Below are 20,729 nucleotides of genomic sequence, written 5' to 3' on the forward strand. Positions count from 1 at the left end.
ACACTTTTCTGCGCTAATAAACCAAAGGACACACTCGTTGAAATGCAATGTAGCTGCCGCCATATGGTTCATCCTCACGTTCCTGTTGAAAGAAAGCCCTTACTGTACTGTATTTGTAGTACAATCATGGTATTGCGAGAGCACACGGGACACAAACACGCTACAACAGAAGCAGATGTCAGTCATTTGCTACACGAATGCTGGTGGCCTATTCAATGCACATGAACTATGTTCACTACTTAATAACCACAGACATTTTGCACCCATCTAGCAGCAGAGAGGAGCTCATTGACTTCTCTGTCTGCGCACCCCCTTTGCCGAGGAAACGTTTTCTAAGGTGGACTATTTGGAGAGAAATACTGCGTTTTTTTGGTGGGGGAAGAGGGCTCAGTAGGCATAAGGTGGAGGTTTCTCAAAGGGGCTGTGTGAGGATCCAAAGAGAACCGGCGCATTGGGCGTAAGCATGAATCCTCCTGGTTCCTGGGTGCCTCCCTGCTGTAGCAACTGGGTGGCACTTTGCGAGGGTGGCTGGCTCTGGGTTTCTTCAGAAGGACACGAAGTGCCGACAGGACCTCCCTCTGGGATCATTTGCGGGGTAGCGGGTCCCTGGAAACTGTTGTTGGACTGGAGAAAAGGTGTTGGGGGAGAGATGTTATTAAGACAGATGTAATTACTCACAACTTAATTCGGTACATTCTGTTTTTGCAAAGATTACAAAAGCCGCGTTTATTGACTACATAGTGTATGAAGCGGGTTCAATATAACAGATGGGATTATGGAATTTTTTTCTTTGGGGCAGCGAGGATGACTTCCATCCATCCATTTTCTTAGCCGCTTATCCTCACAAAGGTCGCAAGGGGTGCTGAAGCCTATCCCAGGTGTCAACGGGCAGGAAGCGGGTTACACCCTGAACTGGTTGCCAGCCAATCGCAAGGCACATAAAGACAAACAGGCGCACTCAGACTCACACCTAGGGGCAATTTAGAGTCTCCTATTAATGTTGCATGTTTTTGGGATGTGGGAGGAAATCGGAGTGCTTGGAGGAAACCCACGCAGGCTCGGGGAGAACATGCAAACTCCACACAGGTGGGTCTGGGATTGAACCCGGGACCTTACAACTGAGACCAACGCTTTACAGATGATCCACCGTGCCGCCCGAGGATGACTTTTTTAAAAAAATTTGTTATTAACAATGAAACATTTGATCTCCTAAAAATTACAAAAGACTTGTGGTTCTGTAGATGAACCCAGATGAAATGTCAAACCACCCGCTAGAGTTTGGGAACGTCTCAATTGAGTTTCATTGAAAATGTCTTGGGTGAATCTCATTTTTTCATCCTGGACTTGGAATCATGTTAATGTCTCTGTTGCCCACCTGCATTGGTGCTGGGTAGTTGGGGTAGGCTGGGAGATTCTGGCCTGGAGGACAGAAGCCAGCGTAGGTGAGCATGTGCTGGGTGGGGTTGTACAGGATGTGCGGCGCTGGCACTGGACTCGGAGCCACTGGTGCCGCGGGCTTCTGCTGCAGGGAAAGTGAAGGACAAGCCTGTTACCGAAGTGCAGGGTTACAACATGGACTGGTCACCTTTGTCCACACACTGTTAGCTTCTCCTGTAAATTTGACAGTTATTTGCGATAAAAGACTTGGGAGTGATTTTACAATAATGAACTAGTTTTCACTGGGTCGTGGGAATTTGACCGACATCACATAGAATTAGTCACTTTGCATGCAGCAAAATTGTGACGCTGTGTCCTCCCAGCAATGTGTTGCGCCATCAAATGCTGAACTGTTGCGTAATAAAAGATGTTAATCCTCAATGTTTATGACCGATAAGGATTAACATAACATTGATCATCCGTCAACCTACTTCTTCAGCAAGTCCCAAGACCTCCTGTTGATCCTGTGTAACTCATCAGCACCAAACCCAATAGAAACGATAATTTGACACTATTGTCGATAAGTATTGCAATCTAGTTGACTGTAGAAACACCATGAAATGTCTAACTGCACTGTTTCAACGGTATGTATTTTCTCCTGTAATTTAGGAAAAGTAAAAAAGAAAAAAAACCTCTTTGCATACAAAACATTGTAGTTGCCCCTCTGATTAGTGCTGAAATGAAAGGAAGAAGAAACAAAAACTTCAGACATTTGCATTGGCTTGACTATTGCTTGAGCCCTGTTCTTTGTGAATGTAGTAACAAAACGTTGTTTTTGCTTGTTACTTCCCACTTGTACTTTTTGACTTCCTGTTCTTGTCAGCTCTTGGTCCGGTAACTCACTGCATCCAGTGCTGTCAGCCGTATGGTTTGCCTATCGAGTGGGTACTGGTGTGACCTGATATCACCTGGCTCTTGGGTACAAAATCTTAAATTTGCGGCTCGTTTCAAAGCCCCTTTAGTCACCATGTCCTTGTAGGCTCCGAGGATGGCGGCAGCGATGATTCCCAGGAAGAGGCCGGCCACGTTGAGGACCACTGAGGCCCACAGCAGACGATGGAGGTGGATCACATCCCAACAGCTGCTGACCCCGGTGAACTCAAAGTACTGGGGGTGGTACTCTGTGCTGTAACACACAAAATATGCATCATTCCGGTCCAAGCTTCCAAGAAAAAGTGTCAGTATTTTTTTATTTTTATTTTTTTTTTTTTACTTACCAGTTGCATTATGTAGCATGTACTGTATGTATTATAACAATAACCACTGCAAAAGAACGAGAAAGGATACAGTATGTGGGATATGTGAACGCAAATGTTACCTCTCACAATTATAAAGGTAGCAGCAGTAGCAGGTGTTGCTTCTCAGCTTCATCTTGCAGGCTTTGTTGAATGAATGACACGTCACCTGAAAGTTTGGTGGACTCAAGCCGTTATTCAGAAATGTCTCATGAGTTCAATGCTTTATTTATTTATTTATTTATTGGGGGGGATATGCACTCATGGGTCCTTTAAAGTTGCAGTCATGTAAACTTTACTGCATCCGAATGGAAGCTGTTTGTAATATTTTGGTAACTGTTTTCACTTTGAGAGAAACGTCCACACCCAACCAAATGACAACTCTTATTTGTGTGACGGTTTTTGAAAGGCTCGATATGAATCAAAACTATTCGTAATAGTAGTAGTATTAGTTTATAAGTATAGTATAGTTTATATTCAGCAAAGTCAGTCAACCACTAGATGTCACTGAACATAAACCTTTCAAAGGAGGTTGGCGTACGGTACTGTAATGCAATGCAAAATTGCAGGGTGTATGTTTGAAAATGTGTTTGAAATACTTATCACAATCAGAACTATGTCATATTCTTCGTAAATATTAAATGTTCCATACAAAGAACATCTTGAAAAAAAGTGTGTGTGTGCACGTGTGCGTGTGCGTAGCTTCACCTCAGTATAGTAGTTCTCATAAGCATAGCCAGTGCCACTAGTGTAAAAGTCACACATGTCCTCTTGCAAAGGTCTGATGTCCTGTGGGAGGATTGCAAGGAAGAAACAACCCGCATGAAAAGCGTACTTGTGGCCTGCTGGCCAAATACGTATATTCTACAGTTCCAGTGTCACACGCAGCTTTTTGGAGTTTTGCAGCAAGTACACCTCGTACATGAGTGTGAATGCAGCAGTTTTATGGCCAACGTCGCAGATTAGCAGCAAAGCGCCTGTGCCAGGGCGATAGAATGAACGAGGTCATTAAATGATTTCATTGTGCGAAGCTTGAAGGAGCGATGAATATAAATTCCACTATCCTGTGAGGCTGTGAACAGGCTTTGATGGCGTTGTTGATCAATATCAGGGACTCGGTGTCATTAAATACATTTTATGTTTCACTGGGTTGCATTTTTTTCCCCCTCAACTGCTAAAACACATTTGTTGAAACCCGCACCCATTTTCTCACCACCAAAAATCAAATCCCCAAATTCAAGCAACATTCTCAAAAACTCTGACGATTCCAGAAAAATCAAACTACCCCACTCAAAACTACCTGAGTCGGTCGAAACGAAAACCATAAAAAGCGACAACGCTGTCATCAGCTCAGGAAGATGTAGAAATGATCTCGATTGTTCTCAATAGCAATTTGTTTTGCGAACCAAAAAAAAAAAAAAATAACAACGTACGAGGCCTACAAGTATAATGGAAAAATGTGTTTATTGAAATACCTTTTTGTGGACATTTATGTATAATCATGCTGTAACGGTGTGTAGTATAAAAAGATATAAGGCCTTGTAATTCATATTTCTGACTGTATGGAGGACAGCGACTATGGGTTGGATCGCACTTGCTGCATTTCCACTTCCCCTCTTGGTGATACTTACAATAAATTCTGAGGCGATGATCCCATCCACGATGGCACAGAAGAAGGACGCAATAACTCCGATGCTGATGAAGATGATGGCAGCCATCAGCTAGAAGAGAACAGAATGTGCCATGAGAGAAAAATGCATAGCATGATATCATGAAAAGTTTGACGGCAGCACAAGTAAGTTCCCTTTCGTGTTTGGCCACTCCAGACAAAAAATATACTGTAATAATCTTCTCTGTGACCTGATTAGTCAGGTGGCTGTAGAAAAACTGCAGGATGAGAATGGAAACATGATGCCATGCTCTGCCAGAGCAAAGGTGCCTTGTGGGTAATTTATGGGAAACGTGACTTCTTCTTACAATGACGGACACACACACATACACTTGGTTCCAAACTCCCAGCTGCCCTGTTGTAGATCATCCATCATGAACTTTGTAATAACATTTTTCTATCTCAGCTTCGTTTACCGACACTGTTCAATCACTCCTCTAGGGCAGTACTTTCTGCACTTTTGATAACGCACTCTAAAATACTGTGTGGGATCATTTGCATTTATATGAAATGTACTGACATACAAAAGAGCTTTTTCATATTCATATACAATTGATCTTACAAATGATTGTTTGAGAGGAGCGCCGTCAATTAGACAAAATAAAAATACTGGATCATTCAACATCAATGTGATTGCTGTTACAGAAGAGATGATCAGAAGTTATTATATCTCAGCCATATTCCTGTTTGGCGTTATTGCCCTGAGGTAATGCAGCCCTATGGGGGAACAAGCCAGTGCGATCTGTAGGCCGGTCCCAAGAGGAATAAAATTGATGAGCCACACAATGAAGTTATGGGAAAGAGTAGTGGAGGCTAGACTCAGGACAGAAGTAAGTATCTGCGAACAACAGTATGGTTTCATGCCTACAAAGCGTACCACAGATGGATTATTTGCCTTGAGGATGCTCGTGGAAAAGTACAGAGAAGGTCAGAAGGAGCTACATTGTGTCTTTGTGGATCTAGAGAAGGCCTATGACAGAGTACCAAGAGAGGAACTGTGGTACTGCATGCGTAAATCTAGAGAAATATGTTAGAATAGTGCAAGACTTGAATGAACAATGGTGCGGTGTGCCGTAGGTGTGAAAGAAGAATTTAAGGTGGAAGTGAGACTGCATCAGGGATCAGCTCTGAGCCCCTTCCTGTTTGCAGTGGTCATGGATAAGATGACAGATGAGGTTAGACTGGAATCCCCTTGGTCTATGATGTTCGCAGATGATATTGTGATATGCAGTGAAAGAAGGGAGCAGGTGGAGGAACAGTTAGAAAGATGGAGACATGCACTGGAAAGGAGAGGAATGAAGATTAGCTGAAGTAAAACAGAATATATGTGCGTGAATGAGAAAGGTGGAGGGGGAAGAGTGAGGCTACATGGAGAAGAGATAGCGAGGGTGGACGACTTCAAATATTTAGGGTCAACAATCCAGAGCAACGGTGAGTGTGGTAAGGAAGGGAAGAAACGGGTCCAAGCAGGTTGGAACAGCTGGCGAAAGGTGTCTGGTGTGTTATGTGACAGAAGAGTCTCTGCTAGGATGAAGGGCAAAGTTTACAAAACAGTGATGAGGTCGGCCATGATGTACGGATTAGAGACGGTGGCAGTGAAGAGACAACAGGAAGCAGAACTGGAGGTGGCAGAATTGAAGATGCTGAGGTTCTCGCTCGGAGTGACCAGGTTGGATAGGATTAGAAATGAGCTCATTAGAGGGACAGCCAAAGCTGGATGTTTTGGAGACAAGATTCGAGAGAGCAGACTTCGATGGTTTGGACATGTTCAGAGGCGAGAGAGTGAGTATATTGGTAGAAGGATGCTGAGGATGGAGCTCCCAGGCAAAAGGGCGAGAGGAAGACCAAAGAGAAGGTTTATGGATGTGGTGAGGGAAGACATGAGGGCAGTTGGGGTTCGAGAGGAAGATGCAGGAGATAGGCTAAGATGGAAAAAGATCACGCGCTGTGGCGACCCCTCACGGGACAAGCCGAAAGGACAAGAAGAAATTGTCCCTATGTCTGATTGTGAGTGCGATCAGTCTTTGTTTATATGTGCCGTGCGATTGCCTGGCAACCAGTTTAGGATGTTTCCCTACCACCACCACCATACACCCCCCCCCTCTTCGCCCCTCAAAAAAAAAAAAAACAGTTATTCATTCCTGTTGGTGTTACTGTATTCTCAGTACAAATCTTCTGTTGTGATTTGGTGCTATTGAAATGAGGTTCTGGTGCTGATAATAATTGCTAACCTTTCAGTGACATTCAGAAGGCGATGTGACTGCAAACTATATTGTATTATTTGGTCACCAGCGCGTGGGGTGCCGCCCACACCACGCATGTGCCAATTTGCCACTACCATGGCATTCTGGAACGAATTGTACCAATCAAACACACGGCTAAAAATCACCTGTGAATGTCTTAAAAACAAAACAGACTGTTACGACGAGCCCTGATCCAAATCCAATCAAACATCTGTGAAAGCAGCTGAAATATGGAAGGGCCCTTTCAAAACTGAAAGAACTGCAGCAATGTGGCCAAAAGACATGTTGATGGGTGAACAAGTCTCATTTGTGTGTTACAGAAATAATTTGATTGCAGTCATTGTACAAAAAAGATAGGAACGGAAGGGTAGCCTGGTTTATGTCCAGGCCAATTTTTATTAGCTTCTTATTTTAGAGAATGGTGTTAGACCACTAAAACAAAGCCATGCCTTATTTTTAATATAACATTATGACTTTTACAAGTTATTACAGTCAACAATGTGGGTTTTCTATCTTTAATGGAAGGGTAACAAGAACTTTCCACGTGCAGCATTTACAGGACACGGTAAAACATGAGTAGTTTTCTGTGTTGTGATCTTACGACAAATATCTAAAGCTTATTACTACTGATCAAACTAAAGAAAGTACTCTGTTATGTCAAATGCTTGCAGCTTCGAGTCTTACATGAGAAGGAAAAAAACACAGGCAGGATTATTGTTCATTGAATGACCGCAAATACAGTATTAAAGCCATGGAAATAAAATTGTGAAACAATTTTCAGGGTGTTTTTTTTTTTTGTTTTTATCTGCCCGGGGCCCAGACTCTCCACTTCATTAGCTGTCGAAATGCCTCGACGTTTATGGGCTCCAAGCGGGAGATGAGGCCAGCAGCGCCGACAATAGAGGCTGACAAATGCACAACTTCACATTAGCTTAGCACCAGCTGTCTGCAAATAAAACACATCCGCCTACTCCAAACAGAGCCTCCAATCTGCCTTCATATGCAAAGATGAGAGATGTAAAGCACCGAGTAAAAAGCAGTAAGAAGTTTTTAGAAAGAGATGTTCTGCACCATACAAAACTAAGGTCAAGCCTTCAAGGTCGTCTTGCAGTCCAGTGGCAGAGCAGCACAGCATTGTTAATAAGAAGTGAACATCCCATAGCCCGTTGTTTAAAATACTGTCCTCCTCTTCATGCTGCAAGGTGACCAGAAGGATTTTTGTCTGTGAGATATAGTGAGGATGTCCAGAAGAGCCTTTTAGAAGTGCTTGGTGAAGCGTTTAGTCATAAAGTAAAAGCCACTGCGTCTAAAAGAAGCCAGCCAGGACCGTGACTTCAAATGGTGCGTTCAAATACTGCTAAGTTCCTCTCGCTCACTATTTTTTTTTTTTTTTCAAATGGAAAATTTCATGCTTTTGGATGTCCTGGACAGATAAAGTTAGGACTGTATTAGTCAATCTATTAATATGTAATATTTACAAGATGTGAAGTTTACCTTCAAAACATAACAAATGTACAAATACAGTTTGTCTCCACTTGGAGATTGAAAATAATTATTGTGTGGAAATGTCACTGTATTTGACTTCAAACAGGCTTTATCGGATTCATTCATTCATTCATTCTCTTCCGCTTATCTGAGTTGGCTTACAGGGCAACAACTTCAGAATCAGAATCAGCTTTATTGTTATTATAAGTGAAATGCACATTCTCAACTAAAATACTTTCTCTGTCCAATAGTGCAATAAAATACATATGGTAATAATAACAGTAAAAATTCAAATACAAATAGACAAAAGGGGTCAAATGAACAGTTGTGCAATAAGCATGAAGAGTGTGTAATAATCATCTAGTGTAGGTATCAAATGATAATGAGTGATGGTGGCTTATTTAGTGTTCACGAGTCTGATGGGTGATGGCTGTCATTCCAAAGAGTCCACAATTGTCTGATTTTCTGGCTGTTAAGCTCCCAGTTGTTGTGGGTTCACCTGGACAGCAGCCAGTCTGTCTTCCATCTGGGGGCTGACTCATCAACGTCCAGGATGAGGATGATGAGGGTGGTGTTTACTCTAAGCATGAGGCGCAGGTGTGTGCCTCCCAATCAGCACGACCGCGCGGGCACCCGCGCAGCCAGGGCTGGACCGGCAGAATCATGGCAGTTTTATGGATTGACGCATGGCAGTAGGTGCAGGACTTGGTGTACCAGGAGAGGGGATTCGGTGCTGATAGTCCATCCGAGTGTCTGAATCAGTCTTCCGAAGCTGACGGCGCTGCTTCTGGTCCATTTGGAAGTCTGTGCTCCACCTGCCGAGGGAGTCTTGCGCATTGAGCAGGGAGAACTTGGTCTGGAAGTAGGAATTGAAGGCAGTGCTGAAATCTAGGGTTTTGGGGGGTTTGGTGGAGGCCGCAGGGGCCGTAGGCACGGAATGGGAACCGCGCTTCTGTCAGATTCCCCATGGCACCTGTCACTCCAGAAGTAGCTCTACAAGTGTGACTGTGGCATGAATGAATAACACGTGCACTACATACTACGAGAAGTTGTGTTCATTATGATACAGTACGTTGCAGTGTTTCCCCAAATTGACTTGTGGCGGTGGGCAGGCTATTGCAAGGTGCCGCCATGGGCTTTAAATAAGCACATTAGAAATAATCTAGTCAAACAAAGATTTATGAACTACTGTATGTATATTTATTGCACTTATTGCACTGCGACAATATCCTTTCTAGTTCGGTGTTCACAAAGTTATTTTCTGTGAAGTTTGAAATGAATCTGATTATTCCCATGCTCTTGGTGCGGAATTCGAGCCATCTTATTCCGGAATGAGACGGCTCGAATGGCCCCCGCAACTGAAAAATCAACCTTTTCAACTAATAAGACTACCACAGATATTTTTCTACAAAAAAGTGAAGGTTTAAGTCACAAATTTCCAATTTAACCCAAGCAGTGAACAGCGTTCTTTACGTTCACCATACCTAGAAATTGAAAATGTCTGGATGTTGGTCGATATCAGGGAGAAAAAGAAGTTTATATTGAAGTGAAAAAAGTACTGTATTTTATAACAGGGCTACGACTAGTTGACAAAGTGAGTCAATTTTGTATTTAATATACAAGTCACTCATGGTGTAGCGGTCCACTCCTGTGACTTTGGTGCAGTGTGGGTTCAGTAATCCCTCAGTGAGGGTGTCTATATGTGGCCTGCGACTCACTAGTGACCAGCTCAGGGTGTATTCGGCCTTTTACCTAAAGTCGTCTGGGTTAGGCTCCAGCCCCCTAGAGTGGTGTTGAAAATGAATGGATAGAGATTTCTAAATATATTGTCACATAATTCTTTTCAATTCATATTGTATATGTCAAGTGGTTTAGATGATGCAGTAAGAATATTGAATTACATTTTTGTGTGATAAAAAGAGGTTAAACGCACTCAAAGACACTTTTCGAGGCTCAGCAGGCCTCCAGTAGTAGAACTCATCAATGCCGTTCACACTTCCAACCATATATTGACCAAAATAAAATTATGTAGCCTGAAATTCAAGATGCTTCACGCTGCACGGCTCTTGTCACTTGGGTACATGCAGCACACTGGCAGCTCTCCCCTTCCAGAGAAAGCCTCGAGAGAGAAGCGGACACCCGTATGATGGCACATGGGCCACAGCCAGCATCATTAAAGTTTCAAACACATGAACAGCAAATGATAGCTTGAAGGGCTGAAGAGCCACAGGATATACTGTATTTGACTTACACAACCGTGTTTTGCATCGGGGAGAGGATTCAAAGGTCTGTTCATTCAAAATTATTAGAATTAAACTAGTTTTCATTGTGTTAAAAGCTCCACCTTGGAACGGATTAGGCTATTTACATGTAAAATGCGTTTCAACTTCCGAAAGTTTCACGTTACAAAACGACTTCCGGAACAGATTACTTTCTCGTGTAGAGGTACCACTGGAGAACATTTTAACATCAACTCTGACACCAACTTGAGGCCAGTGCAAAACTGCTTTGATGTGACAAGACAATTTCGGCATTGTCCATCCATTTTCAATCCAGTTTGTTCTGATTCGGGTCGAAAACTGAATACAATGCCAAATCACTTCAGGCGAAACGCGCGATATACTGGACGCACTGGTTGCTCACCATTCACACACACAGATACACAAATATCACCGTTCACACTGAAGGATAACAATAATTTGGTGTCCACATTTGACCTAATAAGCCTGTTTCGGGGATCTGGGAGAGTATGTGGTGAAAAGAGACACCAGTACCGTTAAACAGAAAAAAGAAAGCCCTGAAAGCAAAAGTTGCCATTTTGTCAACAACAACAACAATAAAAAAACAAAACACAACAGCTGAACAACTGAAAAATGCCTTTGCAGGAGACCCCAAAAACTTGTCAAAGGATTTCTGACCACATTTGTACTGTAAACAGGAGGTCTCTGGTAATCTTGGGTTATGTACTCAACAGCCCCTTGATAAACAGAAATGTATTCATAAAACGCTTTCAATGAATCTTTCTTCCGCTTTCGCTCAGTCAGTTTTTAAGATCAGATATGCAACACCGGCAAGCGGATCTGAGCTGCCACACAACACCCTGAAGTTCACATAAAAAATTCACTACAGACACACTTGCTCGCCTTCACCAGTAACAAAGACAGCACAGCCAATAAATAAATATCTCCATTTTGTCTGGACAGCCCATTTAAAACTGTTCAAGCATCTCAGTGAAAGTGTTTTTACCTGTCAGGGTGTCTCGAAATTATAGCAGGAACTCAAATATGTTGAGCAATAATCAGTTTGTTCTCGAGAGGGGGGCAAGTGAGGTGGTTCGTATTGTTACAGTAAGTACATGTCACCCAGTTGGAGAACTGTATCAGAAACCAAACCTTGACAGTGACTATTACTCGGTATGTTAGTTTTAAATGAGAGGGAAAAGATATGACACCTGTCAGTGAGCTGTAGTCAAGTTGTATTCTGCAACACTGCAAATGTAAATTTCATGCAGATCTTGCACTGGATTTCGCTAGATTGTGTAGGAGTGGGATGTTGTATCATTTTTGAATTGATACATTTTTTTCTTGTTCCTTTTCTTTGCTTTTATACAGTAGTTGATAGATTTATTTGAAAGGCGTTTTTTTCCACATCTTTTCCATGTGTTTTTTTTTTGGGGGGGGGTTACTTTTTTTTTTAAACCTTCACTCAAACCAATCAGTCATCTTTAGTTTTGAAAACTTGAACATTGATTGCAATATCACAAGTCAGGACTGAAGGATTTGTTTTGAAAAAAAAAAATCTTCAACACGTTTTGATTTGTGTTGTTACATGATCATATAATTGAGATTTCAGTCAGTTACACATCATCTACTGCACAAGTTTGTATGTTGTTGGTGTTCTATTTAGACCTTGTAGTGGGTCACACAGTGTGAATGTGTGAAACTTACTTCAAATACACAACCAAACCCAAACCCTTACGCTTGTCTGACTGTCACTTTATAGCACTTTTTGCAGAATTGTATCACAAAACCTCTGAGACCAAAATCTAAAAAAAAAAAAAAAAAAAAAGTCAACATTTCAGGTCTGAAATGGACAACGCAATCACATTTGTGTGCCTCCTATTACACAACCAGGCACTTTAGCTGTGTGGCTGTCTGAAATAATCGAGCCGTCCACCCAGCAAACGACCAATGCTAATTCAATTTCTCTTCTTGCCAATGAAATATACACGGCCGATCACAATCACATTGACATGACCAGTGACGTGGGCCCAAAGAGCAAGAACACATTACTTAGGAGCAGAGTAATCACATTTTTGCTCATAGGGGAACAATTTCCTGCAAAGCACACAGGTAATGACAATAACAATCATTTACTGTATGTACTGTATGTCACATGTATCCTTTTACCTCTGATCTATTTATCTACTGTGAAGAAAATAATTATTTGAACACCCTGCTATATTGCAAGTTCTCCCACTTAGAAATCATGTAGGGGTCTGGAATTTTCATCGTAGATGCATGTCCACTGTGAGAGAGATAATCTCAAAAAAGAAAAATCCAGAAATCACAATGTATGATTTTTAACGATTGTGATACAGCTGTAAATAAGTATTTGAACACCTATCAGATAGAATTCTGACCGTCAAAGACCTGTTAGTCCGCCGTTGAAAGTCCACCTCCACTCCATGTATTATCCTGAATCAGATGCACCTGTGTGAGGTCGTTAGCTAAATAAAGACACCTGTCCACCCCATACAATCAGTAAGACTCAAACTTGTAACATGGCCAAGACCACAGAGCTGTCCAAAGACAGCAGAGACAAAATTGTACAACTCCACATGGCTGGAAAGGGCAATAGAGAAATTGCCAAGCAGCTTGGTGAAAAAAGGTCCACTGTTGGAGCAATCATTAGAAAATGGAAGAAACTAAACATGACGGTCATTCTCAATTGGATTGGAGCCCCATGCAAGATATCACCTCGTGGGGTCTCAATATGATCCTTAGAAAGGTGAGAAATCAGCCCAGGACTACCCGACAGGACTTGGTCAATGACCTGAAAAGAGCTAGGACCACTGTTTCCAAGGTGACTGTTGGTAATACACTAAGACGTCATGGTTTGAAATCATGCATGGCACAGAAGGTTCCCCTGCTTACACTAGCACATGTCAAGCCCCGTCTTAAATTTGCCAATGACCATTTAGATGATACAGAGGAGTCATGGGAGAAGGTTTTCTGGTCCGATGAGACCAAAATGGAACTTTTTAGTCATAATTCCACTAACTATGTTTGGAGGAAGACAAATAATGAGTTCCATCCAAAGAACACCGTCCCTACTATGAAGCATGGGGGTGGTAGCGTCATGCTTTGGGGGGTGTTTTTCTGCACATGGTACAGGACGAGTGCACTGTATTAAGGCGAGGATGACCGCGGCCTTGTATTGTGAGATTTTGGGGCACAACCTCTTTCCCTCAGTCAGAGCATTGAAGATGGGTCGTGGCTGGGTCTTTCAACATGACGATGACCCGAAGCACACGGCCAGGAAAACCAAGGAGCGGCTCCATAAGAAACATATAAAGGTTCTGGCTTGGCTTAGCCAGTCTCCAGACCTAAACCCAATAGAAAATCTTTGGAGGGAGCTGAAACGCCGTGTTTCTCAGTGACAGCCCAGAAACCTGTCTGATTTAAGGAAGATCTATGTGGAGGAGTGGGCCAAAATTCCTCCTGCAGTTTGTGCAAAGCTGGTGAACAACTACAGGAAACATTTGACGTCTCTGATTGCAAACAAAGGCTACTGTACCAAATATTAATCTAATATCTATCTATCTATCTATCTATCTATCTATCTATCTATCTATCTATCTATCTATCTATCTATCTATCTATCTATCTATCTATCTATCTGTACCCTTTTGTTATTTTCTGCTTATTTGTTTGGGTTACGAACATCAGTGCTTGGTGAAAACTGTCATTGTGTCATCCCAACTGGGTTTATGAAATGGATACGAGGCGATCAAAACACTTACCATAGGCCTGCGGTTTTCGATCAGGTGGATCCCAACGATGCCCAGAAATGCCCCAAAACTCAACTGGATGAGTACAAAAACAAAGTTCGGATGAATCTGCAAATTCAGCCGGGGCAGTATGAGTAAGGAAGGAAGATGGTTACCACTCACAGTGATCCCAGGGTAATATCCAGCCACGGGAACGTTGTCAGTGCGAGTGGCAGAGACCAAACCCACAGCCAAGACCACGAGAGATAGAGTCAGAAGGGCCACAGTCACCCACAGAGCTGTTTTCCTCCTGCGCACATAGGCAACTGTGGAAGGAGATTACTCTCAAATGGGGGAAACGCAACTGGGAGAAAAGCAGGGGTGGACTTGACTCCAGTCAGACTCCAGTTGCCAATTGCTAAATTAGCTTCACAGTTTTGCTCAGATAGCTGGTTAAACGTTATGTATTTCATTGAAAAGACAAGTTTTCTCTCTTTCTCTCTCTCTCTCTCTCTCTCTCTCTCTCTCTCTCTCTCTCTCTCTCTCTCTCTCTCTCTCTCTCTTACACACACACCTACACGCACACAAATATTTTTGGGAAACAGAATCACAATATGATGATCACAATGTGTCTTCTCATATCCAATATGCTCCTAATACAGTGCAGTGAAAAAATATTACCCCCCCTTCTCAAATTGTTATATTTTTGCATAGTTTCCCGACTTTGTTTAAAAATCATGAAACAAAAGTAAATATCAGAATCAGCTTTAATGGTCAAGTGTGTAAAAACACACAAGGAATTTTTCTCCGGCAGCTATTCCTTATAAGAGTCATGCGAGATGTAAACTCTATACCAGGGCTCAGCAACCTTTTTGAGGCTGAGGGCTACTTTGTGAGCACCGATTGTATGAAGGGCTATGTGACCTGTTTGCAACTAATTTCAGACTCAGTTCATTACACGTACATAAAATATTTTTGTTTTAATTTATCATAGTAAATGATATTACAGGTATTTTAAAATTTTAATTCACGTAAGCAAGTCAAATTCAGAATTCAAAGCACAAATAATAGTAACAATTTGTGGCTAATGGTATTTTTTAGAACATACCTCGCGGCCGCTTTATATATTTCTCGCGGGCAACAACTCGCCCGCGGGCACTGCATTGGTGACCCCTGCTCTATACGTATAAGTGTGTTAACGATGTCAGTTAAGCAAAGGGAGCAGTTTAAAGGGCCACTGTCATGAAATGCATGATTTTTAGTATGTTATTAATGAAAAAACGACAGTCGACATGGTCACATGCGTTTTTTTCACCACAAAACGTGATTTTGACATGTACAGCTTTTTTTTATTCCCGCCATGAAAATCCTCTCGAGGGATTTGTTTTCGAGAAGCAGGAAGTGACGTAGAGGACAGGACCACGTTCAAATGGGCTCGAGAAGCTTCCATTAGTTTTACCTCCAGGAAGGTAGCTCTTTGTTCCTTCGTGTTAGCCAAAATGCCGGCTAGTTGCATTGCTGGACATTGCTTGAACACTCGGGAGGATGGATTTATTCTTCATAAGTCTGCAAAAGACCCAGTACGTCGTGAAAAATGGATTCCACGGGTGCAGAGGACGAGTTTCATGGGTTCCAAATGACAGGTAGGTGTGTATACAGCTACTAAAAAAAATAATATTTTGAGGCGGACCACGTAATACGTCTCTCATAACGTAACAAAAGATCCGCGTACGTATGACAAGCATGCTAAATCTGTCGATGTGCATGTCGGACAGCATCGGGCTGCTGCGTCGCTTCGCCAGCGAAGGCTGCACGTCGGGGTAGCGGACGGCGGCGGCTCTGAAGAACGCAGCCAACAACTCACTCAACCGCGTGCGACGACAACACAGTAAAGCGCTTCGGCTCGACGGTGTTGTTCATCACCTACTGCGGCGGCTCTGAACAACCCCCTAAAGCAGCCTGGCTCAGCTCCGTGATAAGCCACATTGGTGCTAAAAATGAACCACACCGGCTGAGGTGCTGCGTTCGCCAGTCACGGCGTTGGCGAAAGCTGCGCGTCGGGCTTGCAGATGGTGGCGGCTCTGAAGAACGCAGCCGACAATGCCTCACTCAGCTGCGTGCGACAACGCAGTAAAGCACCCCGGCTCAACGGTGTTGTTCATCGCGTACTGCGGTGGCTATGAACGACGCCCTAAAGCAGCCCCTCTCGGCTCCATGATAAGCTAACCCGGCGCCGAAAATGAGCCACACCGGCCGGCTGCGATGATCCGCGATGGCTCATCTCCGCCGCGGAAGTGGATCGGATGGGGAGGCGGTTTGGTTGTGATATCATATAATCTGAATATGGCTCGAAACAATAGTGTCATATTGCCCTGATAACTTCACTCAGTTGTGTGATGTTCCCCTTTTCGAAAAGAGCTTCCGTGTCAGAAGGGGCATGTTCATCTCCCATAGTAGGGTCCACTGCGTGTTTTTATTGGCGAATGTCCAGGGTGACGTCACGGACGGGATGCAGCCACCACTTGGATGTCGTAGAATGACACTTCTGCAACTTTGCGCATTGATGACGTGCTCTCCGCTCACATTTATTTTTTCGTATGGACATTGAAGTGAATAATGTTATATGTATTTTTCATTATGGTGACACTTAACCTTTAATTGTGCGGTCTACAAAATATAAAAAAAGAAATCTAAAATATATATATATATATATATATATATATACATATAAATATATTACTAGTACTGATCATAATAATTGATAATATCTAACAAATATAACCCACGTGAACTTAAAATGCCATTGATGATTTATTTAATAAAGGAGAAATAAAATTACTTGGTTACTTAGCAATATGTAAAGAGGTGATTACCCATCCATCTATCCATCCATTCCCAGATGACTCTGGGCGGGAGGCGGGGGTTTACCCTGAACTGGGAACCAGCCAATAGCAGGCCACACGTAGACAAAGAACCATTCGTACTCAGAATCACACTTAGGGGCAATGTAGGGTCCCAATTAATGAATGTTTTTGGGATGTGGGAGAAACTGGAGCACCCGGGGAAAACCCACACAGCACGGGGAGAACATGCAAACTCCACATAGGGGTGGGCCGGGATTGTACCCGGGTCCTCAGGATCCCATGTCCCTATGTCAACCCGAATGTTACCCCTGTTATGACATAATAGTTGGAGTCACTAAAAATAACTGATAGCATTTCTGGAAAATCCTACACAAATGTTTGACTTTATCTTCATCTATTAATTATTAAAACAATAACGTGGGATCACGTTTTACAAAAAAAAATGCTTATTCAATAGAGCTAAAATCACCGATAGTATAATTTCTTTACACTGAAATAATGACACCAGGCGACTGTTTAACATGTCTGCCTTAGAGTTCTGTAGTTGTAGACTTCTTTTCCTTTCGGCTTGTCCCGTTAGGGGTCGCCACAGCGTGTCATCTTTTTCCATCTTAGCCTATCTCCTGCATCTTCCTCTCTAACCCCAGCTGCCCTCATGTCTTCCCTCACCACATCCGTAAACCTTCTCTTTGGTCTTCCTCTCGCTCTTTTGCCTGCCAGCTCCATCCTCAGCACCCTTCCAATATACTCACTCTCGGCTCTGAACATGTCCAAACCATCGAAATCTGCTCTCTCGAATCTTGTCTCTAAAACATCCAACTTTGGCTGTCCCTCTAATGAGCTCATTTCTAATCCTATCCAACCTGCTCACACCGAGCGAGAACCTCAACATCTTCATTTCTGCTACCTCCAGTTCTGCTTCCTGTTGTTTCTTCAGTGCCACCGTCTCTAATCCGTACATCATGGCCGGCCTCACCACTGTTTTGTCAAGTTTGCCCTTCATCCAAGCAGAGACTCTTCTGTCACATAACACACCAGACACCTTCTGTAGTTCTAGAAGTTCAGTTCTAAATGGGGAGAAGAAATTCCAAACATCCCACGTTTCAGTGACTCTCTTGGACTGAAGGGAAACAGCCTCTGATAAATAATGATCATACACCTACAGCACCTACAGAACAATTTTCCCTACTTTGGGACACCGCTCCTTTGTGGCCGCCAAAACGGCTACGCGACACGCACAGGTACCACCAGATTCTGTTTTTCCCCCTCCTCCTCAACCCGTAAGATGCGGTAGGCAACTGTGAGGCTGACGGCTGTAATGCTGTGCCTGACTTCTAATGGCCTCTCCAACCAGGTCAGGCTAGAAATGGACCGCAAAGCGACACGTATGCAGTCAGTCGGCAAGACACTTGACCCAAATAATACAAAACGCATTACATTTAAGGGATAAATGTATTTGTCGGCATAGTTTGATAGCCAATTACATGCTGGACTGGTCATAATGGGTTCAGGTTAAAAGGACAGAGGAAGTGCCAATTCCTTTGAATGGCCACTCCATGGAATAAGGCGCTTGACGTTTTTTTTTAGCGAGGATTGGGACTCATGCAAGAAAGGGTACGCCCCAGTCTGTTCTCATCAAAAGGCCATTTTTTTTTTAGCCCCATCCATTTTGGCTAGTCGCTTATCCTTGCAAGGGTCACAGGAGTGCCTGGATGCCGGAGCCCATCCCAGCTAACTTTGGGAAAAAGGCACACTGCACCCTGAACTGATCACCAGGCGCAGGGCACATATTGACACCATCACTGAGTGGGAATCGATCCCACGCTGTCCACAATAAATTCAGGTGTGTAGCACTACACCATCAGTGACTTTTTTTTTTAAGCCCTGTCCAAAAAAATAGAGCCACATATATTTCGTGTCTGAAAAACAAAACATGACTGACTTTAGTCAAACTTTGAGGACAACATATATACAGTTTCGATTGGTCGCTAGCCAATTTTGTGCCACTACAAAGAAAAAAAAAAAGATTTATTCATACCTATAGGGACAATATAGAGTCCTCAATGAATCTAACATGCATAGTTTTGGAATATGGTAGGAAGCCAGAATATCTGGAGAAACCCCACACAAACTACACACATGAAGACCAGAATCCAGACTTGAATCTCCATGCTCAGAACTGTAAGGTGGATATACTTACCACTTCTATGCTTATTATTTGATTTTAATTTTTTGCAAGACACACAGCAACAAAGTAATGTAAACCCATATAACCGGTATCAATTCAAATAATGGACCTAATATTTGCATGTGTTTTTTCCAAGTTTCACTCTACTTGCTTGCTTCGTAAATGATTATTTTATTGCATTAGTCTTCCATTTTGACCATAAATTGCATTCAGCAACGTTAAATATAGTAATTTAAGTCATCACAGTCACTCAAATGTTGAACTGCAATTGCAGATGTTTGCGAGATTCGTATTATATTAGTTCCACCTTTTTTTGTGCGAGTATAAATGTATAGTACATTTGGAGAAGAGAGTACTTGCGGTGTTAAAATTTTATTCAAGTAATAAATATCACACAGTACCTTCTGGGTCCAGGATCTCTGTGTCTGGTGACTGAGTGGTCTGCTGAGCTTCTGGCTGTTGCATTTTCACCCTGACAAAAACGGATGAATAAAGTGGGGAGAAATATGATCTCAACAAGCTCGATAATAGTTCTTGGGCAGTTTTTGTCCCTGTTGATTCCCTAGAGCTACTGCCTCCTCCAAGGTGTCTGCTCACAAATAACACAAGATACACACTCAAACATATTTGCCTTCAAAAGAAGTGTTCACCGTTGCTGAACCTGAGCTCAGATGTCTCAACTTTTCGAGAGAGAGAGAGAGAGGAGAGAGAGAGAGAGAGAAGAGAGAGAGAGAGAGGAGAGAGAGAGAGAGAGAGAGAGAGAGAGAGAGAGAGAGAGAGAGAGAGATAGAGAGAGAGAGAGAGAGAGAGAGAGAGAGAGATAGAGAGAGAGAGAGAGAGCGAGAGAGAGAGAGAGAGAGGAGAGAGAGAGAGAGAGAGAGACCCACTGGTAGTGTTCTACACTTGTTTCTTCATGCATCTTCCATGAGGTTGACTCAGCAGAGCGGTTTTATATGACTGGTCATGATGCTGCTGGGCTGAAAAGGACCTTCGATCTCACAGCGCCCCCCAACGGCAAACCCACCCATAACACGGTACAACTTTTATTTTAGAAAAAGCATTTACACAATTTTCTTATCAAAAGGGCACGTGAAAATAACAAACTCCATTAGCATGAAAACAAAGAGGGGAAAATAAAAATAAAATGTTTGTATTTATATAGCAACTTTCAATGGACGCAAGGTATTTTTAAATTACTGTTCTATTATTTGTAAGTATTAAGTACTTATAAGTAAATACAATGTTTTCTGCATACCTATGGCTTCACCTATTTGCTGATTTTTGGGGGAACATATTGTCTGTTATTGTCTGTTGTACCGACAGACCTCTCCAAGCAACATGGGGAACATGATGGGTTCAACATGCTTTGAAATTGTGTCTTACACCCTGCACTAAGTTTTCTTCGATTGTCGCCAAACAAAGGCTGCGCCTGATCTCATAACATGATCTGTTCTTGAAGCCGAGCCTCTTAGAAGAGCAGATCCCCACAGATGGATCATTGATGCTCTCCGGGCCACTAGTTTTCCACCTGCACAGGTTTACCTTGACACACATTTGACAAAACATCAGTATTCCAACTCTTTCTTCTCAATATTTATAAAACAAGAAAAGTTCAC

At 42.7% G+C, this 20,729-nt stretch overlaps 1 protein-coding gene across 1 annotated transcript; it reads right to left on the reverse strand.

Annotated features, from left to right (window-relative positions):
- Positions 1-27: 27 nt before the first annotated feature.
- LOC133498344 (transmembrane protein 255B) lies at positions 28-19,631 on the reverse strand. The gene is made up of 9 exons (XM_061815049.1): positions 19,515-19,631; positions 14,245-14,387; positions 14,095-14,157; positions 4,304-4,393; positions 3,381-3,461; positions 2,756-2,841; positions 2,404-2,563; positions 1,376-1,522; positions 28-624 (listed from the first exon to the last, which is right to left on the reverse strand). The coding sequence occupies exons 1-9, from the start codon at positions 19,576-19,578 to the stop codon at positions 388-390; spliced, it is 1,071 nt and encodes a 356-aa protein (XP_061671033.1). The 5' UTR covers positions 19,579-19,631; the 3' UTR covers positions 28-387.
- Between the last annotated feature and the right edge of the window lie 1,098 nt (positions 19,632-20,729).

Source organism: Syngnathoides biaculeatus, chromosome 3 (assembly GCF_019802595.1).
Source record: "Syngnathoides biaculeatus isolate LvHL_M chromosome 3, ASM1980259v1, whole genome shotgun sequence".
Lineage (NCBI taxonomy): Eukaryota > Metazoa > Chordata > Actinopteri > Syngnathiformes > Syngnathidae > Syngnathoides > Syngnathoides biaculeatus.

Bases quoted from the DNA above. Each gene is read 5' to 3' on its own strand.
- LOC133498344 (XM_061815049.1), bottom strand. From the start codon at position 19,578: ATGCAACAGCCAGAAGCTCAGCAGACCACTCAGTCACCAGACACAGAG. The intron at 2,564-2,755 runs GTAACATTTGCG...TGTGTGTTACAG, and splicing joins TACCTTTATAATTGTGAGAG to CACAGAGTACCACCCCCAGT. The intron at 625-1,375 runs GTGGGCAACAGA...CCTTTTCTCCAG, and splicing joins ACTACCCAGCACCAATGCAG to TCCAACAACAGTTTCCAGGG.